At 53.5% G+C, this 23,764-nt stretch overlaps 1 protein-coding gene across 21 annotated transcripts in view; it reads left to right on the forward strand.

The window, feature by feature from the left end:
* Dysf (dysferlin) overlaps window positions 1-22,400 on the forward strand; it is a 205,292-nt gene extending 182,892 nt beyond the window's left edge. For all 21 annotated transcript variants that reach the window (XM_076834051.2, XM_076834056.2, XM_076834058.2 and 18 more), the window contains 11 exons: window positions 1,342-1,512; window positions 2,167-2,309; window positions 3,627-3,766; window positions 4,823-4,911; window positions 5,151-5,246; window positions 5,659-5,800; window positions 9,837-9,936; window positions 14,935-15,113; window positions 16,651-16,760; window positions 18,211-18,358; window positions 22,101-22,400. In XM_076834051.2, coding sequence (XP_076690166.2) covers window positions 1,342-1,512; window positions 2,167-2,309; window positions 3,627-3,766; window positions 4,823-4,911; window positions 5,151-5,246; window positions 5,659-5,800; window positions 9,837-9,936; window positions 14,935-15,113; window positions 16,651-16,760; window positions 18,211-18,358; window positions 22,101-22,139 — 1,357 coding nt within the window. In that variant the 3' untranslated portion in view covers window positions 22,140-22,400. The remainder of the gene's footprint in view (window positions 1-1,341; window positions 1,513-2,166; window positions 2,310-3,626; window positions 3,767-4,822; window positions 4,912-5,150; window positions 5,247-5,658; window positions 5,801-9,836; window positions 9,937-14,934; window positions 15,114-16,650; window positions 16,761-18,210; window positions 18,359-22,100) is intronic.
* The last annotated feature ends 1,364 nt before the right edge of the window (window positions 22,401-23,764 follow it).

Consider the following 23,764-nt stretch of genomic DNA (forward strand, 5'->3'; position numbering starts at 1 on the left):
CAGTTTTTTAGTTTTTTACTGTGAGCAGGGTCTTGCTGAGTTGCCAAGGCTGGCCTCGAACTTGTGATCCTCAGCCTCCCAAGTGTGGCATTACAGGCATGAGCCACTGCACCCTGCTAAGCTCAGCCACTTTAAGAAAGCCACAAACTCACAGCCACAGGGGTGAAGCTACTATGCTCATTCATGTTTAACCCTAAACACCTTATGGTGCTAGGGGAGTATTTTTCTGTTCTAGCTACTCTTAGGGCTCCCCAGATGCAGTGTGTGGGTGAGCATATGGAGGGTCTCTGCCTGTCCCCTTGCCCTGCTTATTTTTCTTCCCCTCCCCTATGGCTGGGGAGCGCAGGTCAGGGAAAGGGTCTGTTCCACGTGCCAGCTGCCCTTGTCGTTCGGCTTCTCTCTGGGTGACAAATGTTTTGAGCTAATTTATTTTCCTGTGGGTGCTTTCAAGAGGCTCTTAGAGACCCCCTGAACCTCTTTCTCTCCTCTTGGGATGTGGGAGATGCTGCCTCCCTGAGCTGAATGTCTCCTACCCCCTGGTCCTCAGATAGTCTGGTTCTAAGATGGCCCCCTCCACAGTCTCTGGCTGTTGGAACCCTGGGAGGTCCTTTGGGGCAGGATTCAGAACAGATCCAGTCTGGCCTTGAGGCAACCCCCTCCTCCGTGAGATGCACTTGGGTCCCTTGCTCAGCTGTGGATGGGAGAACAGTACCTCCAGATGGGGCCCCGCCTCCTCCTCTCTGCGGAGGTAGCGTCCTGAGCGTGAGTTAGGCCGTGGGCCCGTGTCTCCCGCTCCAGGGAACTCATTTCAAGGGGAAGAGGTAGAATACCTCCACCTTGACCCAGGTGGTGGCCAGGGGCTCAGACCCTGCAGGAGCTCCTCTCCCCAAAAAATCTGCTCAAAAATCCTTTTTCCACTCTGCCCTAGAAGTTGGTGTGGTACCCTACATGCCCAGAGAGTGGGTCCTGGGCCAGCCCCTTGGTAAATGCCAGAGCTCTGGCTCCTGGCTTTGGAGTTTGACATCTCCTGTCTCCTGGTGGTGTAGTGGGAGCTTCAATTTTAACTTTCTGTTCCACTTCATTCATTCATTCTGGGGGCTGCCAGGCGGATATCTGTTCAACCCAGTTTATATGGGACACACACACACACACACACACACACACACACACACACCTTCTCAGACAAGCTCTGTACAGTGTCCGATGGGTGATGTGCTCTATGAGTGAGTGACAGGAGACTGGAGAAGGGTGGACTTTTGAGCTCCTGCCCTCGTCCTGCTCCTCGATGGGTCTGTTGACATCAGGGGGCTGGCAGGGTCCTGAAGTCCACCCCTCCTGCAGGATGTTTGAGCTGACCTGCACTTTGCCTCTGGAGAAGGACCTGAAGATCACGCTCTACGACTATGACCTCCTGTCCAAGGATGAGAAGATTGGGGAGACAGTCATTGACCTGGAGAACAGGCTGCTGTCCAAGTTTGGGGCCCGCTGTGGACTCCCGCAGACCTACTGTGTGTACGTGCTGGGGGCTGGTTGCTTCTCTGACAAACCAGTCACCCTGTCTATTGAGCTTTCCTGTGTGTCCACCTCGGGCTTAGCACTTCCCAGGTGTTCTCCCCTTGAGCCCAGTGAGGGCCTTGACTTCACTTAACAGATGAGGAGACTAAGGTGCAATAAGGCCCGTGGCTTATGAGTGGTGTGCTTAGGATTTGAACCTGTTCATCTGACTCTGAGGACCTGCCTCTTGTTTGTATTGTTATAACCCAGTTCTCTGGTATACCATGGAGGCCTGCAGAGAACTGGGCACCTGGGAGAGACGAAGAGGGAAGGAGGAAGAGGAGGAAAGGAGATGTCAGCGGGCTTCCGCTGGGCCTTGTGGGGAACTCTGGGATGGTCTGTCAGGGGACTCGCAGGTGGATGGTACCTCTTCCCACCATCTTGAGTCTTGTTTGGGTCTGATTCTCTAACTCAGGAAATTGGAAACATCTAAGTACCAATTCCATGGGTGCTTAATCCTTTGCCTCTTTGGTCCTCTGTTTTTCCATCTAGAAAATGATGCAAGTGGAGGGTGGGTGATGCCATCTGGGGGGTACACAGGTCATTACCGACCCTTCTGCCCCGTTCAATGTCCTTGGAATGTCTCATCTTTGCCTTGTACTTGGGCTTTAGCTCTGGACCGAACCAATGGAGGGACCAGCTCCGCCCCTCCCAGCTCCTCCACCTCTTCTGCCAGCAGCACAGGGTCAAGGCCCCCGTGTACCGGACGGACTCTGTGACCTTTCAGGATAAAGAATATACCATTGAGGAGATCGGTGAGCTGTCCCGTGACCCCCAAACCACGCCGAGTCTCCCTCTTTCTCTTCTCCTCTTTCTTCAGGTTTTCCCCTGTCGTAAAGGCTCAGGTGGACATGGTCCACGTCAGCAGGGCGAGGGCTTGGATTTCTGCAGGACAGCACAGATGCACCAAGCTTACCCTTGGTGTTTTGGGACCACTATGTAGCCATGACACTGTTGTGAAAATCAGAGGTCAGAATGGGGTCAAGGTCAGTGGTCAGGGTCACAGCTCTGTCCAAGGTCATGTTGGAGCTCATCTGAGGGCAAGGATAGGAGTGAGTCTGAAGCCAGGATCAGGGTCAGAGTCAGGGTTAGGATTCATCTTCTGGCTTTGGTAATTAGACTTTGTTCAGAGTTTGGGGGACATCCATCTCTGAAAAAAATTGCAGCAGCCCACCAGCTGGACCTTGATGCACCTTCTGAGTCCTCCTGGGTACTGTCCGTGCACCTACGTCTCCAAAGGGCAGGCAGGAGTTCTCGCAGTGCCCCACCCCTGCCCCCGATTCTGCCTGATACTGATGGCTGAGATCCCCCCACGTGCTCTCCGTGTGTCTGGGATGCCACAGGTCTGCACTGCCCACCCAGGGCAGCTCAGCCTCCCTGGAGGTGTTTACAGGCCCAGCTGGCCCCTCGCCTCCTGCTTGTTCCAGGGGTGTTTGATGTCAGAGCTGGTGCTGAGGTTATAAAAGGGAAATGACAGCTTTGATGCCTCCCTGCCCAGGTCCCCCTCCTCCTCCTCCTTGTTCTGTTTTCCTCACTCCCCCAGATGATGGCTGAGCCTGGCTCAGCCATCAGGCACCACCCCCCTTTTCCTATGGAGCGTGCATCTGATCTAGGGATAGTCTCATTTCCTCCAGTGGCCACTGTTGCTCTGTGAGCACATTTAGCACTGGACCAGGGCTCGTGGACATAAAATTGTGAGGTCCAACATCTGCCTGATTTTGCAGATGAGGCCATGGAGGCCAAGAGTGGTTAACAAACTGCCCAGAGTCACCCAGACAGCTGGGAGCAGAGCTGGATCACTGGCTCCTACAGGGACATTCTTCTTTCTTTGGGACCCCTATTAAGGTGGGCAGGACAGGTCCAGTGGGTGAACGTGTGTGTGTGTGTGTGTTGGTGTACGTGGCCATACCCGAGTGCCCTGGGCATATTTGTGGGTGTGTACGTGCATAGGGACCACCATTACTCCCAGACAGGCCTCTAGCACAGGGACCTCCAAGTCCGTGTCTCTGGCTGGTAGGCCAGGCTTCTCAGGGTCCTGTTTCTGGTAACTTTTTGTCCTCTCTCTGGGGTAGAGGCTGGCAGGATCCCGAACCCACACCTGGGCCCCGTAGAGGAGCGCCTGGCTTTGCATGTTCTTCAGCAGCAGGGCCTGGTCCCCGAGCACGTGGAGTCACGGCCCCTCTACAGCCCTCTGCAGCCGGACATTGAACAGGTAGGACCTCAGCCTCTGGGTCCTGGAGTCCTTGAGCCCTAGAGCCCCACCCCAAGGTCAGCATGAACACCTAAAGGACCCACTGGAGCCCCTGGGATTTGGCCAATCCCTCTGTGACCCATTCCTTTGCAGTCTGAATGGTCACCACTGGTGAACTAGGAGGAACCTCTAGGAACTGGCCTCCCTGGCCACTTCTAGCTCTCAGATGTGGGGGGGGGGGGTGAGTCCCAGCAACCCCTTTAGCCATGTGTAGGCCCAGCCTCTGACTTCAGTCCACCATTCTGGAGCCTCACTGTTCTACCCGGTCCTCGGGGTGTCTCCCTGCCCACTGCCGTCTGTCAGAGGCTCAGTGTCAGATGCCCAGCCCTGTGCTGGGCTGCAGCTGGGTGTTCAGAGAGGGTTCCTGGTACCCTATGACCAAAGGGCAAAGAAAGCCATAGAGAGCATCCACAGGAGGGGCAGGGGAGCCCTCCCATGCAGAAGGGGGGATGAGCCTGGGGGAGATGAGCCCAGAGGAAGCTAAGGGGAGAGAAGGTCCCAGATGAGGAGGGGTCAGGGTGAGTCCTGGAGATGCCTTTGTCAGAAGCAGACTCTCTTTCCCCAGGTGGCTTGGTGACCAGCCTCCCCAAGGTAGTGCAGGGTCAGCACTGTAATCCCTGCCCCTTAAGATGGGGACAAAATTCACATTGGGCTTGCAGAGAGGGTGGGGCTGAGGGTGGGCAGGTGGAGGGGCTTCCTTTCCTGGAGACCTTCTGAGTCCCCTGACTAAACCTTGCTCTGTGACACCCCCCCCACCATATTGCATAGACTATTCCCTAGCACACATCAGCCCCCCTGGGGAGCCTGCCAGGTTGGTGGCCTGTGGGGAAGCTGGCTCACTTCTGCAGTGGACCCTGCAGTCCCTTGATTAGGGTCCCTTTCCCACAGGGCGGGAAGCCTCTTCCTGGCAGGGCCTGAGTTTTTTCTGTCCTGTTCCCCAAGTGCCTGGCCCAGAGCAGCTGCGCCGTGGCCATTTGAATGTAAAGGCTGGTGGCAAAACAGGCTTGTATCTCACAGGGGAAGCTGCAGATGTGGATCGACCTGTTTCCCAAGGCCTTGGGGCGGCCTGGACCTCCCTTCAACATCACCCCACGGAGAGCCAGAAGGTGACTGACCCAACCCCAGGCTCCCAGCTAAGCTGGAGGTGGGAGGGTCGTGCTGACTCTGGGTGGGAGCAGCAGGTTGCTCTTTGGCCAGGCTTTGTGTGACTTGGGACTCAGAGTCCAGCTCTCCTTTGGGTCTGGTCAAGTGTCCAGCAGGCACCTGTCAGGCCTTCCTGGATGAGCCAGCTGCTCAGCTCTGGTGGGAAATCTGTGTGGATTTGAGCCTTTCTCCTTCCCCTCAGGTTTTTCCTGCGCTGTATTGTCTGGAACACCAAAGACGTGATCCTGGACGACCTCAGCATCACAGGGGAGAAGATGAGCGACATCTATGTGAAAGGGTAAGGCGCCACGGCCGTTCTGCCTGTGCCCGCTCAGGGGCTTGCCCTGCACCCTCGGGAGGTGCCCAGTGGGTGGAGCTCTGGGAGAACAGCAGGCTTCAAAGGGGGGTCTTGTTGGGTCTCCTCCTTTGGGACATTGTCCTCCCAACAGAGTTCTTTTGCACTCATCTTTGGGCTAAAGTTACAAGGTTTGAGGATGCCCCGGGACAGTGGCTGAGATGTCAGACTGCTTTCTGATGTGTGGCATGTTTTTGCATCTTGGAGATTTCCTGGGAATTCTCTTTGCCACATCATTTACCCAGTTCATTGACCTTTGTAATTCCTCATTCCCAAGTTGGGGACGTTGTGAAATCTTAACAATAAATGCTTTTGGCGCGTGTGTGTGTGTGTGTGTGTGTGTGTGTGTGTCTAGCTGGATGGTCGGCTTTGAAGACCACAGACAGAAGACAGACGTGCACTACCGCTCCCTGGGCGGCGAGGGCAACTTCAACTGGAGGTTTATTTTCCCCTTTGACTACCTGCCTGCCGAGCAAGTCTGCTCTGTCTCCAAGAAGGTGAGTGTCCCTCGGCCCCAAGGCTCTCCGTCAAGGCTTTGCATTGCCAGTGGGATCCCATGGCTACTATCCCCATCAGTGTCCCCACCACTCTCCCCTCACTGCCAGGGCTGCAACACTGTCCTCTCATTGCCGATGTCCCCATGGGCACTGCTCCGTCTCTCCGCTGCTCCTCTCCCTTCCAAAGCTGTTGCCACCATCTCTTCTTCCTCTTCCTTTATCACTGCCATCTCTGGCATTGATGCCACCCATGAACACCCCACACCACAAAGTGACACATCTGTCACATGAACAAGTTCAAACCTTACCAACACTGCCTTCCTCCCTGCCCGAGACAAGCCAGGCCGCAGGAAGGGTCTTGGGGTCTACATGGGAAGAGAGGGAACCCCAGCCTGGTCATCGGAGGTGCAGAGAGGGGTGACTTCTGGGGAGCTTCCCGAGAGGGCTGGCCTGGTGTGGGCCTGGGTTGCCTGTAGCACTGGGCATGGCTTGGCAATCCCTCTGGCTGCCTGGCCTCCTGCAACTGTGTCTGGTGTCTGAAGTTGCTGTCCAGGTTGGACAGTCCCTGGGAGCCTCAGTGCTGCCCTCCTCTCTCCACTCCACCGCCTCTCGCTGCAGGCTGAAGGCACCTGGAGAGACAGGCCAGCAGCAGCCAGCAGGGAGAGGTGGATTTGGGGACCTCAGTCTCTGTGTCTCAGCATCTCCTAGTTTAGGTCTCCTCTGGGTCACAGTCTCTCTACCTCTGATCCAGGCAAAGTCAATGGCAGGCACCTCCTGCCTGAGGCCTGCCCTTAGGGAATATCCACCAGATCCCAGTGAAGGGGTTGCTGTGGGCAGTGAGGGGCTCTGAACCAGACTGACCGGAGGCAGAGGTGCCCCTGGGAGCTTCTGATCACCCTCATCCACCACTTTGCCTGGCATGTCTTGCCACCTGTTGGTGCTCTCCTGTTTAAGGAGGCAGATCCCTCTCTGAGTAGGTCCTGCTGGTCTGGTTTCCATCTGGGGGTGTCTCAAGGCTTCAGGCCCCAAAGCCCCTATGATTCTCTCTCTCTCTCCTGACTGGCTGCGGGAGCTCAGGAAGGGCCGGGGGCCAGGGCGGCTGGGGACCTGGGCTTGGGCTACCTTGCTCTTCTCAGTTCTCCTCATGGCCTCCTCTGCCTGATCTTTCCCAGCCCAACACAGAGTCACCTGCACTTTAGAGAAACCAAAATGTCCATTGGACATTCTCAGACCATCAAACAGAAGAAGACACAGAGAAACAAGGTGAAAGGGATCGCTGGGTAGCACCTGCCAGGGAGCAGAAGTTAGCCACAGGTTCTGTGGAGTCAAGGACAGCCCAGACCGTTGCTAGGTCTCATCTCGTGTGCCTTTGCCCAGTATTTGTCTGTCCCAATACTGGTGTCAAAATAGAACACATGCTGCCACCTGTCAGAGAGCACCATGTCATATAGGTCCCAACCCCCATTCCGAGTCTGCTGCGGACAGGGAGGGTGGGGCCAGGAGCGGAGAACAGAGCACAGAGGCACCATGGGTGCCATCTCAGGGGCTCCCCAAGCCCTACAGGGGCTGGCACGGATGGGGAAAGTGGGGCCAGGAGATGCACATGGCCACTCTGGTGGGAGATGGGGCAACCCCTTCACTGTGACAGGTGAAGGGATGTGGCCAGAGGAGAGGTTTCTGTCTTTTTCTATGAAATAACAGGAGAGAAACTGGCCTGTCACATGATTTGGGACAAGTGGAAAGGGGGGAAACAGAGCCTATGCTGAGTGGGAGAAAGAGGAATGGAGGGGGGACATGGAGTGTGCTGGTTAGTGGCCTGAGAAGGGTGACCTGGCATCTCTGAGGGCCCAGGTGGAGTTGCTGATTAATAATTTGGGCATCGGTGAAGTTTTGTGTCTGCATCGAAGGCCTTGGTGAAGAAGCTGGGTTAGCTCACAGGATACCAGAGGAGGAAAGTCGCTGAGGGTGACCGGGAGGGTCTGGCTAGCCTGATGGCCTCCACTTGGGAGGAGAAGCCCATGTGGAAAGGGATGGAGAAGAGGGAGAGGAGGCAAAGAGTAAGAGGCACATTTGGGGAGGAGGGGACAGCAGGTGCTCCTGACCTCAGGCTCTGTGCAGAGGATGGCTGGGGGCAGAGACTGAGGTCACAGGAGGAGGAGGAACAGAAACAGCCCAGGTGGTTCTGAAGGCAGTCTCTGGGGAGAAGGGGCCCTGGGTGGCAGGTGGAGCCATGCCCACAGCAGGGCCCTAATTAGCTGGTCTGGGCTGTCGGACATGTCTGAGGTGGGCTGGTGCAGGGGCTGTGCAGCCTGTGGGCTCCCTGGGCCTGCTGCAGAGCCAGCCCTCGGCCGTGGGCTTCAGGGCCTCTGGCAGGCAGGCCCTCCAGGGACCCCATTAACCAGACGAGACTGTCGTAAAGTACAAGGTCTCCTTTCATCCGGCTGCTTTGAACCACCGCTGGTTGCCCTGGCCCAGCTCCCCACCTGGAGCCCAGCACACCCACCGGGGCCTGCAGTGCAGCAGGCACCCACCCTGCAAATAAACAGCTAGTAAAAGGGCCCAGGCTGGGAGCATAATGAGCGCCGGGGACCTGGGGGGCTCATTCCCCAGGCTGGAGCCCCCGCCCAGCTGCTCCCACCAGGGGCTGTTTGAACCTCTGGCTCATTACTGAGCCCATAAACCAGGCCGGCCAGAGGATCGGAGGCTGCTGGCGGCCCTGCAGGCGGGCCTGGAGCTGGCCATAAAAGCTGGCCAGAGGAGGCAGGCACCTGCAGGAGGGCTGGGCTGGGTCTGGGGCCTGGAAAAGGGGAACATCAGACAGAGGGGCGGGGAGCCAGGGCGGCTGGGGACCTGGGCGGCGGCTCCAATCCAGGCAGCAGTCCTGTAGGTGGCTGTGCACCATGCCCACTTCTCAAGGGCCATGGTCATGGGCTCAGTAGAGAGCCCCGGGGGATCTGTGTGACCATGCTGCTCAGTGGGCACTCAGGACCCGTGAACCTGTTGTCCCCAGCACCTCCAGGGTCCCTGAGACTTGGGTCCAGGCCCTGCTCTGTCTGCCTCTCCAGATCTTCGCCTGTGCTTGCCACCAGCAAGAGAAAGAACGAGCCACTGAGAACAGGACAGCCCAATGACAGTCCTTGGGGTCGAGTGTGCCTAGAGTCAGGGGCTGGCTCGGTCCCACACCCCTCAGTTGCTCCATGAGGCCTCTGAGGGAAGCAGTCCACGGTGACCTGGCTCCAGGTGGAGCTGGTGTGAGGGAGGTGGGGCCGGGAGACAGGGACCCCTCCTCTTGTTCCAGTAGGAGGATGGGGACTCCCAGCACTGGGGCAAGCTCTGGAGGTGCAGGGGCATGGAGTGGGGTGATGAGGGACGAGCTAGGGTCCTGGTCCCAGTGCCAGCTCCTTATAGCAGTGTGTTGTGGTTCCTTCTAGTGCCGGCCAGGGTGGGTGGGGGACCCCCAGGTTCTCAGCCCACTGTGCTGCTGAGATCACATGTGCCGAGCAGGGCTGAGAGCAGGATCCTGGAAGCTGACAGCCTGGGTTGGAACCCCAGCTTGCCACTTCCTGCCACGGGACTTTGGACAAGTTACTTGCTTTGGTCTCCTCAGCTGAAAACATAGTGTCCCCTTTTAGGCTGTTGGAAGGATCGGGCGTCTGGTGGTAGAGGGCTGCCAATGTGTAGGAAATGTGACATTAATGTTTTTATTATGAGTTGTTAAACCTGGGCAAAGTCCTCTAACTCCTTCAAGCCTCAGTTCTATTGTCTGAAAAGCCAGTGATAACCTTGACTTACAGGGTTGGGAGGCTAATGGAGCCAGCTGACGTGAGGTGAGCCTGTGTGGTCTTCTTGTGGATCCTGAACACTGCCTTCCAGAATCTGCCCTCACCAGCCTTCCCACCAGGTCTTGGCTCTGGCAGGTCCCACTCCAGGGACATCCTACTCCACCTCTTCTTCCAGGCAGCCCTCCAGGTTTCAGGGACTGTGGCCTCGCTAATGTTTTTTCCCTGTTTCCTTCTCTGCTCTTCCTCTGGGTCAGGATGCCTTCTGGAGGCTGGACAAGACAGAGAGCAAAATCCCAGCAAGAGTGGTATTCCAGATCTGGGACAACGACAAGTTCTCCTTTGATGACTTTCTGGGTGAGCCTTGTTTCTGGTTGGCCAGCACTGTGTATCAGAGGCTGGCCCAGAACCCGCTGCGTGTGTGTGTGTGTGTGTGTGTGTGTGTGTGTGTGTGTGACTGAGCGCGTGTGCACGTGTGCCCCTGGGAAACCTGGCAGGACAAGTGGACCTGTTTTCTGCTCTCAGGGGGCTCAGAGTCACTGGGTCCCCAGTGCTGAGTGAAATGTGTGACAGGGCAGTGTCAGATTGATCGCAGTGATCAGAGTGGCCTCCAGGGTGGGCCTCTTGCAGAGGTGGCTGTGACCACTGGGCCATGTTGGATGGGGGACTCAGGTAGGTGAGGAAGAGGGGAAGCTCAGGCTGAAGCCTGCACAGGTGTGTGCTGCCTGTCACAGCTGAATGGCTTCGTGCTTGGCGGGTGCTCTCATTGCACCCCAGTTCAGACAGATTGAGTCCAGAAATCAAAGTGTTCCAGCCACTGCTCATCCTTGTGCCCAGGTGCTGGCTGAAAAAACCAACCACAGACTCCATCCCCCAATCCCAGGGGTCTGGTGGGGCTGGTGCGATCCTGAGCTAGGAGCAGGGAGCTGGGCTGAAGGGTTGGCAGAGGCAGTGCCTCTGCAGGGGTGGGATGTGGGGACAAAGATGGCGACTCTGCGCTAGCTCTTCCAGTGTTAACTCTGGAAAACGGGGTCCATCCATAGGGTATTACTCAGCCATAAAATGCCGCGAGTAAGAAATGAAATGCTGACACACGACACCATGGAGGAACCTTAAGAATAAGCTAAGTGGGTGGTGGTTCATGTCTGTCATCCCAGCGGCTGAGGAAGCTCAGGCAGGAGGATCACGAGTTCAAAGCCAGTCTCGGCCACTTAGTGAGGCTGGATGTGGCTCCGTGGTTAAGTGCCCCTGGGTTCAATCCTGGTACAAAAAAGAAAAAAGAAAGAAAAACATGCTAAGTAAAAGAAGCCAGATGCAGAAGGACAGCTATTTCATGACTCCATGTATAGGAAAGGCCCACAGGAGGCGAATCCACAGAGAGGCAGAACAATCTGTGGGGACTGGGAGGAAGAGGCAGGGTGGAAAGGAACTGTTTAGTGGGTACAGGGGTTTCTTTTGGGGCTGATGAAAATGTTCTGGAATTAGATGGTGGCAGTGGTTACACAACTCTAAATGCACTAGAAGCCATTGATTTGCACATTTAAAAATGGTTACAGTGTGGGCTGGGGTTGTAGCTCAGTGGTAGAGCCCTGGCCTCACACATGTAGGGCATTGGGTTCAACACTCAGCACCACATAAAAATAAAGGTATTGTGTGCATCGACAACTAAAAATATTTTTTTAAAAATGGTTAAAGTGGTAAATTTTATGCTATTTGAATTTTACCTCAATTGAAAAAAAAAAGTTTAAAAAAGAATTTGAATCCATGGTAAAGGCAGCCCACGGAAGTCAGGATTCCTGGCTTCCATTTCTGCTCTGCCGCCTGGGAGCAGGGTAGCCTGCGGCAGATCACCGATGCCCCCCTGGGTGGCTCTTGATTGCAGAAAGGGGAGCCCTCAGCCTCTGCAGGTGGCATTCTGAGGTGCAGCTCCCAGAAGGGGAGGGCTGGCTGCCCATCAAACTGCTCTTGTTTCCTGGGACTCCCACAATCCAAGTCCCACGCCCAGCAATCGGCACACTTAGGGCTGGGAGCTGCTCAGCACGTCATTATAGAGTCAGATGTAAAAGTGATGGCACCCAAATTGAATTTTGTTGTTTGGCTTGTTGTTTTGTCTATTATTCCCATAGAAAGATTAGATGACCACAGTAAGACTGGTTCTTTCTCCTCCTTAATCTTACCACCCAGAGATAACCTCTACCAACCTTTTGATGTATACTATTATATGTTGGTTCATTGATAAATAAACATGGATATGTATGCATTTTATGTAGACATATGACATGTATATAAATATTCATCTGCACAGTATGTGAATGGGTGTATATCACACATATTGTTTTATATTCTGGGTTTCTTTTTTTAATTTAACATTTTGAGAGCACCTTCTCTGGTCCATAAGCATCCATCTACATTGACATCTGCATCACCACATTTGCCTGCCCAGTATTTCATTGTATAGATGGACCCTATTTTGCTTGGTTTATCCTCTCTCGGTAGATTGTCAGGCCATCTTTGGTTTTCCCAATGTGAGTGACACCCCTAGGCAGACATATCTGGAGCCTTTGTACATAGCTGTCCTTAACTGTAGGAAGCAGATTTGTTAGAGTCTGCACATTTTAATGATTTTTGAAACATTTTGCTTAATTGCCCTCCAGAAATATCTTATTTATATTCCTGCTTGTGTCCTGTTTGTACAAGGGTGACATTTCTCCTAAACATTTGCTACCACTGTTACTTTTTAAAAAAAATTGTCAATGCCATATTATTTTAATTTTTATTTGCATTTATTACTTATAAGGTAGAACATCAAAATATATTCATTAATCATATTGTTAGTGGGCCTTTTTTCCATGGTTTTGAGGTGTTCATCTTTTATTCTTGGTTTTCAGAGCTTTTTATATATTAAGGATACCTTGCAAATTTCTTGCCATTTTTTCATTTGCTCTTAATATTTTTATGGAATCTTTTTGCTATAGACATTAAAATTTGGGGGCATCATGGACTGGGGATGAAGCTCAAGAGTAGGGTGCTTGCTTAGCATGCATAAGTCCCTGGGTTCAATCCTTAGATTGGGAAAAAAATGGGGACATCTATACTTTATGGAGTGAGGCTTCAGAATTAATTTTGAAAAATAAAAAAAAGAAAAGAAAATTGTATTTTTACTGAATTAGAAAACACTGTTGAAAATAAAGTTAAACAGGCTTATACTCTATTTTTTAGTTTTTTTTATTTTTTGGTGGTATTAAGATTGAACCCAGGGCCTCACATATGCTGGGAGAGTGCTCTGCCTCAGAGCTATATAACCACCCACCCAATGCCCCTGCTCCCCTTTTTAAAAAATTTGACAGGGTCTCACTAAATTGCTGAGGCTGGCTTCCAACTTGTGATCCTCTGCCTCAGCCTCCTGAACAGCTGGGACCATATCCCACTTCATCCTTTGTTTTTAAAAATAAATTTCATAAAACCATTAGCAAATACTATCTTTTAATTCTATGAGATTTCTCTTTTCCATTTTATACCATGTTTTATAATTAGATAGCTTATACCCTTTGAATATTTGTTACTTTTTAGTCTTAATGGTAATAGTTAAGCATCTATAATCTCATCATCCCGAGATAATCCTGTGTTTCCTTAACTATCTTTAATGTAGATCATGATGGGATAATTTGTGTGTGTTTGCGTGTGTGTGTGTGTGTGTGTGTATGTGTGTGTGTGTCTTAATACTCTCATATTTATTTAATATTATATTGGGATCATATTTCAAATGGGAAATTAATATTTATCTGCACTGGGTGGAGGGACACGTGGGTGGATAGATAGATGAATGTGATGCATAGGTGAACAAGTGGATAGATATAGTGCTGAACAGGTGGAGGTTATAGAGAGAGGTAGATGGGTTGACATGGGTGGAGAGATAAAAGGATAGATGGATAAATGGATGGGTAGAAAGAAAAAAAGCCAGGAAAAATAATAAGATCCAATGCACAGCCACAGAAACTAAGCATTGTACACTGAGAAAAATCTAAGCTTTCCATGATAATAATCTCTTCAACTTAGCCCCAGGAAACAATTTTGCAATCCATCTCTCCCATGAGTCCCTCATGACGGGTGCTCTAATCCCGTTGACTCCATCACATTTGATTGGATTAGGTGAAGCCATGAGATTGCTGTTCCTGTAGGTCAAAAATAGTTACCTATTGGCATTTTGATATGGTGGAACCAAATAGCTGCAGCTATGGAGAGAGGATGAGTAGCACGGTAGGGTAGGTGACTCAGTGACAAGGTGGTGGGTTGGAAAGCCGGGTGGGTGGATGAAGAGACTGGGGTGAACCACAGTGAGGCCCCACTTCATACCTCCTAGGAGGCCAAGAATATAGTAATGCTACTCAGATGAAGCCAGAGGTGTTGGAGATGTGCAGAAGTTGGAACCTTTGTACCTTGCTGGGGTGGGTGTGACATGGTAGAGCTGCTGTGGAGAATGGTGTGGGATTCCTCACACACCTGGATTACCATAGGACCAGCAATGCTCCTCTTAGGTATCCTTCCCAGGGAAGTGAAAACAGGAACTCAGAGACTTGTATGTCAACGTTTACTGCAGCATTATGCACAGTGGTCAAAAGGTGAAACAACTCAGGTCCATCAACACGTGTATCAATATATAAAATGTGTTATATACATACAATGGAATATTATTCAACCATAAAAAGAATGTTACTGATGTGTACTATAAAGTGTATGAGGTTTGACAACATTGTAGTCAGTGAAATAATCCAGATGCATAAGGGCAAATATTGTATGATTCCCCTTGTGTGAAATATCTAGGAAAGGCAAATTAATAGAGATAGAAGGTAGACTAGAGATCTCCAGGGGCTAAGGGAAGAGGGAAATGGGGAGTTTTTGCTTAATGGATACAAAGTTTCTATTTGGAGATGAAAACATTTTGGAAATATTGGGCATGGTTTCCCAATACTGTGGCTGGAGTTAATGCCAACAAATTGTACATTTAAAATGGGTTAAGACGATCCATTTTATGTTATATATATTTCATCCTGATAAAAGTAATTTTAAAAACCTGGTGAATGTAGACGTGCGTCTGTGAATGGGTTTATCTTTAGTAAGGTGAAGGGCAGAATCGGGGGCTTGTTAAGGGTGAGTCAAGAGGAAGAATGCAGATAGACACTGAGTAGATGGATGGGAAGCTGGAGAGGGAATGAGAGGCTCCAGGTGGGGGGCGGACAGTTTGTGGGATCTGGCCCATGGCTAAGCCATGAATTGAAGCGGAGGAGGTGACGGTGAGCTTTCTGGAGCCTGCCTGCCTTAGGCCACCCAAGGCCAAAGCACATCTCTCCGTGGCAGGCTCCCTGCAGCTGGATCTCAACCGAATGCCCAAGCCAGCCAAGACGGCTGAGAAGTGCTCCCTGGACCAGCTGGACGACACCTTCCACCCGGAATTGTTTGTGTCCCTTTTTGAGCAGAAGACAGTGAAGGGCTGGTGGCCCTGTGTAGCAGAGGAGGGTGAGAAGAAGATTCTCGCGGTGAGTCTGCTTCCCTAGCCTCCTAGTGAAGGGTGCCTGGTGGCTGCTTCCTTGGAGAGTGGCGGGCAGCGCGTGCTCCCTGCTCCTCTCCTCTGTCCCGCTGGTTTCCAGGGCATTCCCCTCCCCTGTTCCCTTTCCCATCCTCAGCCTTTCTTTCCTTTGAGGCTCACACCCAGGGGACACTTATTTAAATAGACTATGATGGCTGGGCAGGGCGCGGTGGCACACACGTGTAATCCAAGCAGCTCTGGAGGCTGAGGCAGGAGGATCCCGAGTTCAAAGCCAGCCTCGGCAATGGTGAGGCCCTAAGCAGCTCAGTGAGACCCTGTCTCTGAATAAAATACAAAATAGGGCTGGGGATGGGGCTCAGGGGTGGAGTGCCCCTGAGTGCAATCCCTGGTACCAAAAAAATATAAATAAAAAAAAATAAATAGATGGATGGATACATAGATAATGGACGATGCTTCTATTCTGTGTGTTCCTAACAGTGATCTGGGTTTCCCGGGGGATGGACGGGTCCTGATCTGGGGGGTGATTAGAGGACCAGGGAGAGCCTTCTTTCCGCCCATCCCCCAGCCCAGAGCAGCTGCAGAAGGAAGAGAATCCCAGACACAGAAACAGCCGGCAGCCAGCCAGCCCCAAAGTGGCCCTTGAAATAAAATACCCTTGTTATGTGAAGAATCGTAATGATTACTACAAAATGCTAACACCCCAAATGAAGCATGAGCAAAGGACCTCCGTAGATAAGCCACAGAAGTGCAGTTGTCCATTAATCATGCAAAAAAGGGGTTTATTCCTTCTAGTAATTAAAAGACTATTTTTTAATGTGATTTTTTTTGTTTATTGAATTAGATATCAAAAAAGAAATACTGACCAGTGGTGAGAACATAGAGAGACAGACCTCCTCATTTACTTTGCTAGGAGTGTTAGAGGTTTTAGTGTGGGGAGAAGCACTTTGGTAGCATACAGCAAGAGATGTAACCATATTTATGCCTTTGGACTCCGTTGTCCCATTGCTAAACTCTCTTCTAAAGAAATAGCCAGATAAAATGAAATAGTTCTGGGATGTTTGCTGCAGCATTATTTTATAATATCAAAGAGTTGGAAACAACCTAAATGAACCAAAATAAGTAGTTCACTAAAATACATCACGGTCAAGCACCCATGAAATGTTTTACAATCATTAAAAACCAAACTTTAAAAGAATATATAATTATATGCTGAAATATATTCCTAAGTGAAAAGGGCGAGCCGCAGACCTGTGTATACAGTGTGATATTTCCTGCTCTTGCAGCTTTGGGGCATAAAAGGTTACTGACTGCTTGTCTGCGCGCGGTGGAGGTATGGATGATAATCTTTCTTTATACGTTTCTGTAGATTCTAAGTGTTTTTCAGGGAGCGAGTACTGCTTTTACCATCACAACATCTCTACATCTTAAAAATATTTAAAAAATGAAGTGGCCTTATGTTCATCCCAGCCTGGCTCCTCTCCAGGCCACCTGGTAGTCCCTAATCAGACTGTGTGTCCCTCCCACAGGGCAAGCTGGAAATGACCTTGGAGATCGTGTCAGAGAGTGAGCATGAGGAGCGGCCTGCTGGCCAGGGACGGGACGAACCCAACATGAACCCAAAGCTCGAGGATCCAAAGTTAGTGCCCAGCCCCATTCCTGGTGCCCAGGAGGTGGAGGGGTACAGGCCCTCCTCGGGGGGGGCATCCAATGCACAGCCGTGCACAGGTCACAGGACCCACATGGCTCAGAGAGGGGCAGGTGACAGGCATCATTTCAGGGGTTGTGTGCCAATGTGCTGTCATACAGCATGTACACCTTGTCCTTGGGAACCGTCCCTGTTGGGTGGTCATTATCCTCGTTTTACAGGTGAGAAAACAAAACGAAGTTAAATAAGGTTTTTCCAACTAGGAAAGTAGGGAAGCTGAAATTCTCCAGTGTGCTCTGATTAGCTCTCATCAAGGTCTTTCCCTTCATCACGCTGCCTCCATGACTGTCCTCTGGTGTTGTGGCTTTTGGATGGCTTTTTGGGCTTTATTTTACCATCTGTGAAATGGGGAGACCAGTGCTTCCCCCCCCCCCCACTAAATACAATTTTCAAATCCCTTTTTTTTAAATACCATATATCTCTTGGGAAAATAAACCAAGCCAGTGGATGTGGGCTTCTCAAAGGCAGCTCCTGGACAATCACTAAAAGACACTTGGGGCCAGGCAGGGTGGCATATACCTGTAATCCCAGTGGCTTGGGAGCCTGAGGCAGGAAGATTGCAAGTTCAAAGCCAGCCTCAGCAATTTAGTGAGACCCTCAGCAACTTAGCAAGACCCTGCCACTAAATAAAATATAAAAAAGGGTTGGGGATATGGCTCAGTGGTAAAGTACCCCTGGGTTTAATTCCTGGTACAAAAAAAAAAAAAAAAAGACTTGGGGACTCAGGGCTGTGTGTGATGTCCCCAGCCATCCTGCTTAGTATAGACAGGTCACTTTGACCCAGCGCTATCCTGAGTGCCATGCATCTGGCCGAGCTGTGAGGGGTATGGCTGCCCCCGGATGCTGGGATCTGGTAGACAGAGAAGAGAAAGCCGTGAGACCCAGGGGTACAATCAGACGTGAACACGGCCTTGACCTGGACACAAAATCCTGAATGTTCTTTTGAGCCGTGGGGCTGGCTGAAGGGAGGGTTTTGAGGTTCTTGGTTGGGAGTGAAAGAAAATCAGCCTCTGGGTTCTCTTCCCACCAGCCATCGCCATCTGGGAAAGTGGGTAGCTGCTCTGGGGCCCGTAGGCCACGGCTCACCCAATATGGCAGCTCCCAAATCTGGGGTCTGTGATGAAGGCCTGAGGTGTGGTCTCGGGGGAAGGCGTCCTGGGGAGGACGTCTGGAGACCAGCTCCAGAGCACCTAGAACAGGAGGGCGTCAGAGTCAGGGCTGATGCTGCAGCAGGGGCTGGGGACAGGGATGCCGACCCTGTCTGCTAAGTTTAGGGGCAGTGGCTGGGCCCTGGAGGCCAGGTGAGTCCTGGGCACCCTGGAGGCCAGGGCTATTCGACCTGCAGGCTCAGGTTCGCTGACCCCTGGGGTCTGGCTTCCAGGCGCCCTGACACCTCTTTCCTGTGGTTCACCTCCCCGTACAAGACTGTGAAGTTCATCCTGTGGCGGCGCTTCCGGTGCGCCTTCATCCTCTTCCTCATTCTCCTCATCCTGCTGCTGTTCCTGGGCATCTTCGTCTACGCCTTCCCGGTGAGCAGGCCCGATGGGGAGGCAGCTGTGCCGACCTGGGGGAGCTCTGGCTGCTGGGGAAGCTCATCCGTGACTGGGAGGAGCTCCCTCTGTCTCCTCAGGGAGAGGAGTAGCCTCTGTCCCCGGGAGTCCCTGGTCCCATGAGGGGACTAAGGATGACCCTGGGGAGCCCTTAGTCCCGGGGGGGGGACTGGGTCCTTGCCCTGGTCGGGGAGACACAGCGGTCTCCAGCGAGCCCCTGGAACATGTGTAATCAAGGGGTTGGCAAAAGATGAGGCCCCTTGGGATGGAGCCAGCAGGGGAAACCGCTTGAAGGAGGGAGTGGAAACTGGGTCTGGACGGGGAGTTAGGAATTGGGGGTCCACAGGGGATGGCTACTCTGCCTTGAGGACCCCACTTGCTAAGTCCAGAGGAAGGGAGGGGCTGGATCCAGGAGAGGGTCCCAGTGTCTCCTGAAGACCTTGGTAGAGTGTGTCCTGCCTCCTGCAGTGGGGGTGGGGATGGAGAAAGGGGGGAGTCTGGCCCGGGAGCCCCTCGTTTGCAGGGCACACATTGGAGGGTCCCTTTCACTTGGTAAGAAGCCAGCTGATACCTGGCAAAGAGCTTGCTAGGCCCATACCAATGATGGCTGCTGTGTCCCCAGCTCCATGGGACCCTCACCAGGGAAGGGTTGGGGTGTCTGCCCTGGCTTTTACAGGTAACCCTGAAAGTGCCCCAGTCCCCAGTGTCTCTGGAACCTTAGACATTGAAAGGATCACAACATTCTCAGGATCACACCTGATTTCTCACGTCCTTTACATCTTTGAAAAGCTTTGTAATATGAGCATTTTAAACCTATATAAAAAAGTAGAGAGAAGGGTGTAATCAGCCCCTGGATACACTGATTTTCACCGCAAAGACTCGGAGGGGAAGGGCTGGCTCCAGGCACACAGCCCCTGCCCAGGGATCACTGGTTTCTCGCTTCAGTCCAGGAGCCTCGTCCTCAGAGCAGCAGCTGCTGGGAATGACTCCCAGGCAGCTCTTCGCTCTGTGAACCCTCCAGGAGGTGGAAAGGGGTGGAGACTCTCCCGCTGAGAGTTGGTAGCTGGCATTGCCTTGTCGGCAGAGTGTGTCCCAGAGGAGGAAGCCTTGAAACCATAGACCACCCCATGCTGTCTCTAATGTCATAAACGGAGAGGAGCCATGGAGGGACGGATGTCCAGGCCCCAGCTCTCTAGGGGCCGATGCAAGAAAGAAGGCCCAGAACCAGGATGGCTGATGGGTCCAGCTATGAGCCAGGCCCCCCACGCTGGCTGGGGTCACCTCGGGTGCCTTGTTAACATGTTTTCTGGGGCTAGGAAGAAGAGTTGAGGTCAACTGGCCAAACTGGACTGTGGTCCAGGGGTGGACCCAGATTGGGGGGCCCTGAAGTTTGTATTATTTCAGGGGCCTCTTTAAGAAAGGAAAAAGAGACCCCAAGGTTAGAGACAGGTCTGTAGAAGGAACCACTCAAGTATGGTGTCCTGGAGCACAAGCTGCTGCCGGAGGTGACCTGGGCTGTGACAAGGCCCCAGAACTTCTGCCTGGGATTTGTTCCCAGGGGCGGCCCAGGCTGCCCAGCTCCTGTCTCTGGGCCAGCTCCAGCTGGGTTTTGCTCATTGGACATACCGGCTGCCATCAGCTAGCTGGGAGACTTTCTCAAGCAAGCACATGTATCTGGGCAGAGTGGGCATGTTGGGGGCATGAGGAGATGAGGAGGCCTGTGCCACCAGAAGTTCTTGGTCTCCTGGGAGACATTGAATAAGGACGAATAAGGATGACCACAGAATAAGGATGACCGCCATGGCTAATCGGACATTCCATTAGGAGGCCCAAGCTGTGGGGCTAGGAAGGGGGGCTGGTGTAGGCACACTCCTCCACGTGGGCCTGAAGCCATCAGCACCAGCATCGTCAGGGAATTGGCTAGAATGCAGAGTCCTGGGCCAGCCCCCAGAGTTTGCATTGGGGCACACTGAGGTTGGAGAAATGCTGTTAAATGAGATAGAGTTCTACACTTGAACTCAGCAAGACCAGCTCCACCCATGACTTCTTGTGTGACCTTGGCAAGGTAGAGGCGGGGAGGGGGTGTTGGTGGAGGTGGTGGTGGATGACGACCAGGTCAGCTCTGGCCTTTTGTGACTGTGACTAGGGCCAGGGGAACTCCTTCACCTTCCCTGCGGAGCAGCATGTCAAGCCATGTCTCTTCCCAAAGAGCCTAGGGGAGGGCGGGGGGCAGGCCCCAAGCAGCACCCTACTGCCCTTACTATGCCTAACCCCAGGCCACAGCCAGCTTGCCCATCTTATGAGGCCTTTGGGTGGCAGACCTAGGACTCTGGGGCCTGGGGAAGGAGTCTCTCTGCCTGGCTGGTGGGAAGGGAAGGCTTCTAGTCCTTTCTAGACTGTGGTCCTTCTTTGTCCCTGGGGCTAGCCTTAGCCTCAAGCCATGTGGGCAGGAGCTGAGTAGCATTTTGGAGGTCCTGTTCAGAGGCCCTCCCCTGACTCCTGGACTCCCTAACAGTATCACTGTCCCTCACGTCCTTCTAGAAATTGTTCTGTTTAAATACTGACCCTGCCTTCCCTCTCCTACAGCCAACAAAGAGGGGCACATCCTAGTCCAGGGTGCCAAGGACCCAGGGGCCAGCCTGGGACTGAGGCAGCAGGACTTTTGCTTGCAGGCTTTGCTCCAGGCTGGGAAAGTCCTGCTCCCCTTCACCCAAGTCAGTCACCTGGCCAGTCCCACTTCTGTGAGGACTGGACTGGTGCCCCTCACCTGGCTTTCAGGCCAGGGACAGAGGGCTTATGCTAGCTGGCCCAAGCCAGGCCCGGTGGAGAGGGGCCCAGGGTGGGGCTGCTCCCCTCCAGTGGGCCCAGTCCCCCACCCTCTTGGAAATTCCCCTGGGAGGGGTGAGGGGGCAGCCTGTCTGATTCCTCTCGGCTCCCCCCTCAGAGCCAGCTGGGAGCAGGGCCAGCGTGGGGAGGCAAGAGGAGAATTGGCGGGGAAGGCCGGCCGGCTTTGTTTCCAGAGTTGGCTTCCCCGGGCCGGCGCTGGGGAACATACTGTCCCAATTAGGAGCCCTGTGTTGTGTTGTGTATGTGTTCATGGTTTTTTGGAGGGGCATGGAGTGGGGAGGGGAGGTTCCTGTCAGTCCTGCAGCAGGCAGGGCTAAATCAAGGGCCACCCATCTCTGGTCCTGCCCCGCATCAGGGCTCCACAGCCCAACTCTCTCTCTGGCAGGGAGCAGGGTGACCAATGAGATTGGGGTTTCCATGTGGGGTGTGTGTGTGTGTGGAGGCCATGGGGGAGAACTGTGGCCCTGCCTTCAGCACCAGGAAGAGCCCAGGGTGGGCCTCCCGAGGCTAGGCCCTTGGGGATCAGAGTCCCTTGGCCAGGGCCTTGGTGATCAGAGTCCTGGTTGGAAGGTGGGAGTGGGCCCCAGATTAATGGGAGAGAAGATGGGGCAATTCAGGTGGCCTTGGTCCCAGATAAGGGGAGGGTGTGAGTGGCTCCAGGAGGGTCTGCCTGATGGGTGGGTGTGCCAGGCAGGGTGGAGTTTGTGCCAAGTGTGGGGCAGAAGCAGGTGTGGGCAAGGAGTGGGCAGGTAGGTGAGGAGCCATTAGCCTCCTTTACCAACCTCCTACCTGTCACTCAGACCTGACCAGCTGCTCTGGCTGTGCCTGCCCAGAAAGGGGTCACCAAGTGCCCCTGCCTCCTTCCTCCCTCCAGAACTATGCTGCCATGAAGCTGGTGAAGCCCTTCAGCTGAGGACCCTCCTGTTCTGGAGAAGGGGGCGCGGGCTGCCCTCCCAGCCAGGGCTGGCCTGCCTCCTCGGCCCAGCTCAGCCGAGCTCCTCCAGACCTCCGCAGCCTGACCCTCCTGCCAGGTCGGGCGGACAGCACCCGCTGCAAGAGTGACTGACGAACGTGGAGCCCTGGGATCACCCACCTTCATCATCTCTATCTCCCCCAACCTGATCCCCTTTTGGATCAGCTCATATAATTTCAGTATAAAACAGACTGAACCACAGAGTGCGTTGGCTGTGTGCTTGAGCAGGGAGGGGAGTGGGGGTGGCTGGGCAGCGGAGGGGTGGCAGGGTGGACCAGGTGTGCGTGGGGTGCCACCATTGCTGATATGGCCTTTCAGAGGGAGAAGCAGGTGAGCGGGGGACCCCCGGAGCTGTTTTTACAAGGCTGCCTGGGGGTAGGGGGCTTGGAGGCCAGGTGTCTGGCTGGCCTCACCACCAGCATTCTGGGCCTCCTTTCCTCTGGCTCCCCGCCCCCCCCCCCCACTCAAGTGCCCTCCTTCCTTTCCAAGTCTGCCCTTTGCTCGGGTGGGCAGTCACCTGAACCGTCTGGTTTCCTTGGTCATGCTGAGGAAGAGGTTCCGCTTTACAAAAAAGGAGAGTCAGGCTGGGCGCTCCAGGCTGAGCGGGCTGCGGGAGCTCTGGCTCAAGCCAACCTTGTCCCTGACGCTCTTGGGAACCCCTCCCTCTGCTTCCTCCTTCTGCTTTAAAGGTCTGAGCTGGAGAAAGACAGCTTTTCCTTGCAGTCTGAGGCCTGGCTTTACCCACTGGTCTGACCTTTCCTCAGGAAACCAAGCTCACTCGGAAGAGCGGCAGGAACATGCTGGAAAAGGCAGAGCTGGAGAAGGTGGCTTCTAAATGTGGCCTCCACCGCTCAACCCAGGGCTGGAAAACCAGCCTCCTCCCCGGTCCCACCCAGGCCCCAAGGTCCCCAAGGGAACCTTCCAGCCCCTCTTGGTTCTCCACTGCACTCGGGGACCCAAGATCAGGCCCCTCTGGATTGGGAGGTTGGACGGTGGCTGAGAGAGGAATGATATCCAGTAATTACCTTGGGGAGGGAGCTGTACCTTCTGAACAGAGTGATTCTACTTTAGGGGAGATTCAGGTGGGAGGTGGCCATGAGCCCCAAGAACCGTGTGGCCAGTGCTGAAACATTGCCACCTGAACCCTGGAGCCAGGAGCCACAACTCACACAGAACACACAGCAGGGAGCCGGGTCCAGAGCGCTCCTGGAAGGCTGAGAAGGTGGCGAGCTCTTGTTGAGACTGCACAGTGTGGCCCGTGGGCAGCAGAAGGGGAGGCTGCCTCCAGAGCAGGCTGCAGGAGAGTGGGCAAGAGGGGGGCTGCAGCTCCAGGAGGGGCCAAGGGAGCTTTGCAGGGTGGAGAGGACTGAGAACATGTGAAGGTAGAGAGAAGGAAGCCCCTGAATCAGGAAAGATGGAAGACAGGAGAGGGTATGGGTTTGCCTGATGGGTGGGTGCTTTTAAAAGAATATTTAAAGGAATCAGTTTCTGCAAAAGGTAAGGAGAGTGTTAGCTCTGGAAAGAAGATCCGGCTTTTTCTTCCAGGCCCAGAATGCAAGTGCAAA

The sequence above is a fragment of the Callospermophilus lateralis genome, chromosome 14 (genome assembly GCF_048772815.1).
Source record: "Callospermophilus lateralis isolate mCalLat2 chromosome 14, mCalLat2.hap1, whole genome shotgun sequence".
Taxonomy (NCBI): Eukaryota; Metazoa; Chordata; class Mammalia; order Rodentia; family Sciuridae; genus Callospermophilus; species Callospermophilus lateralis.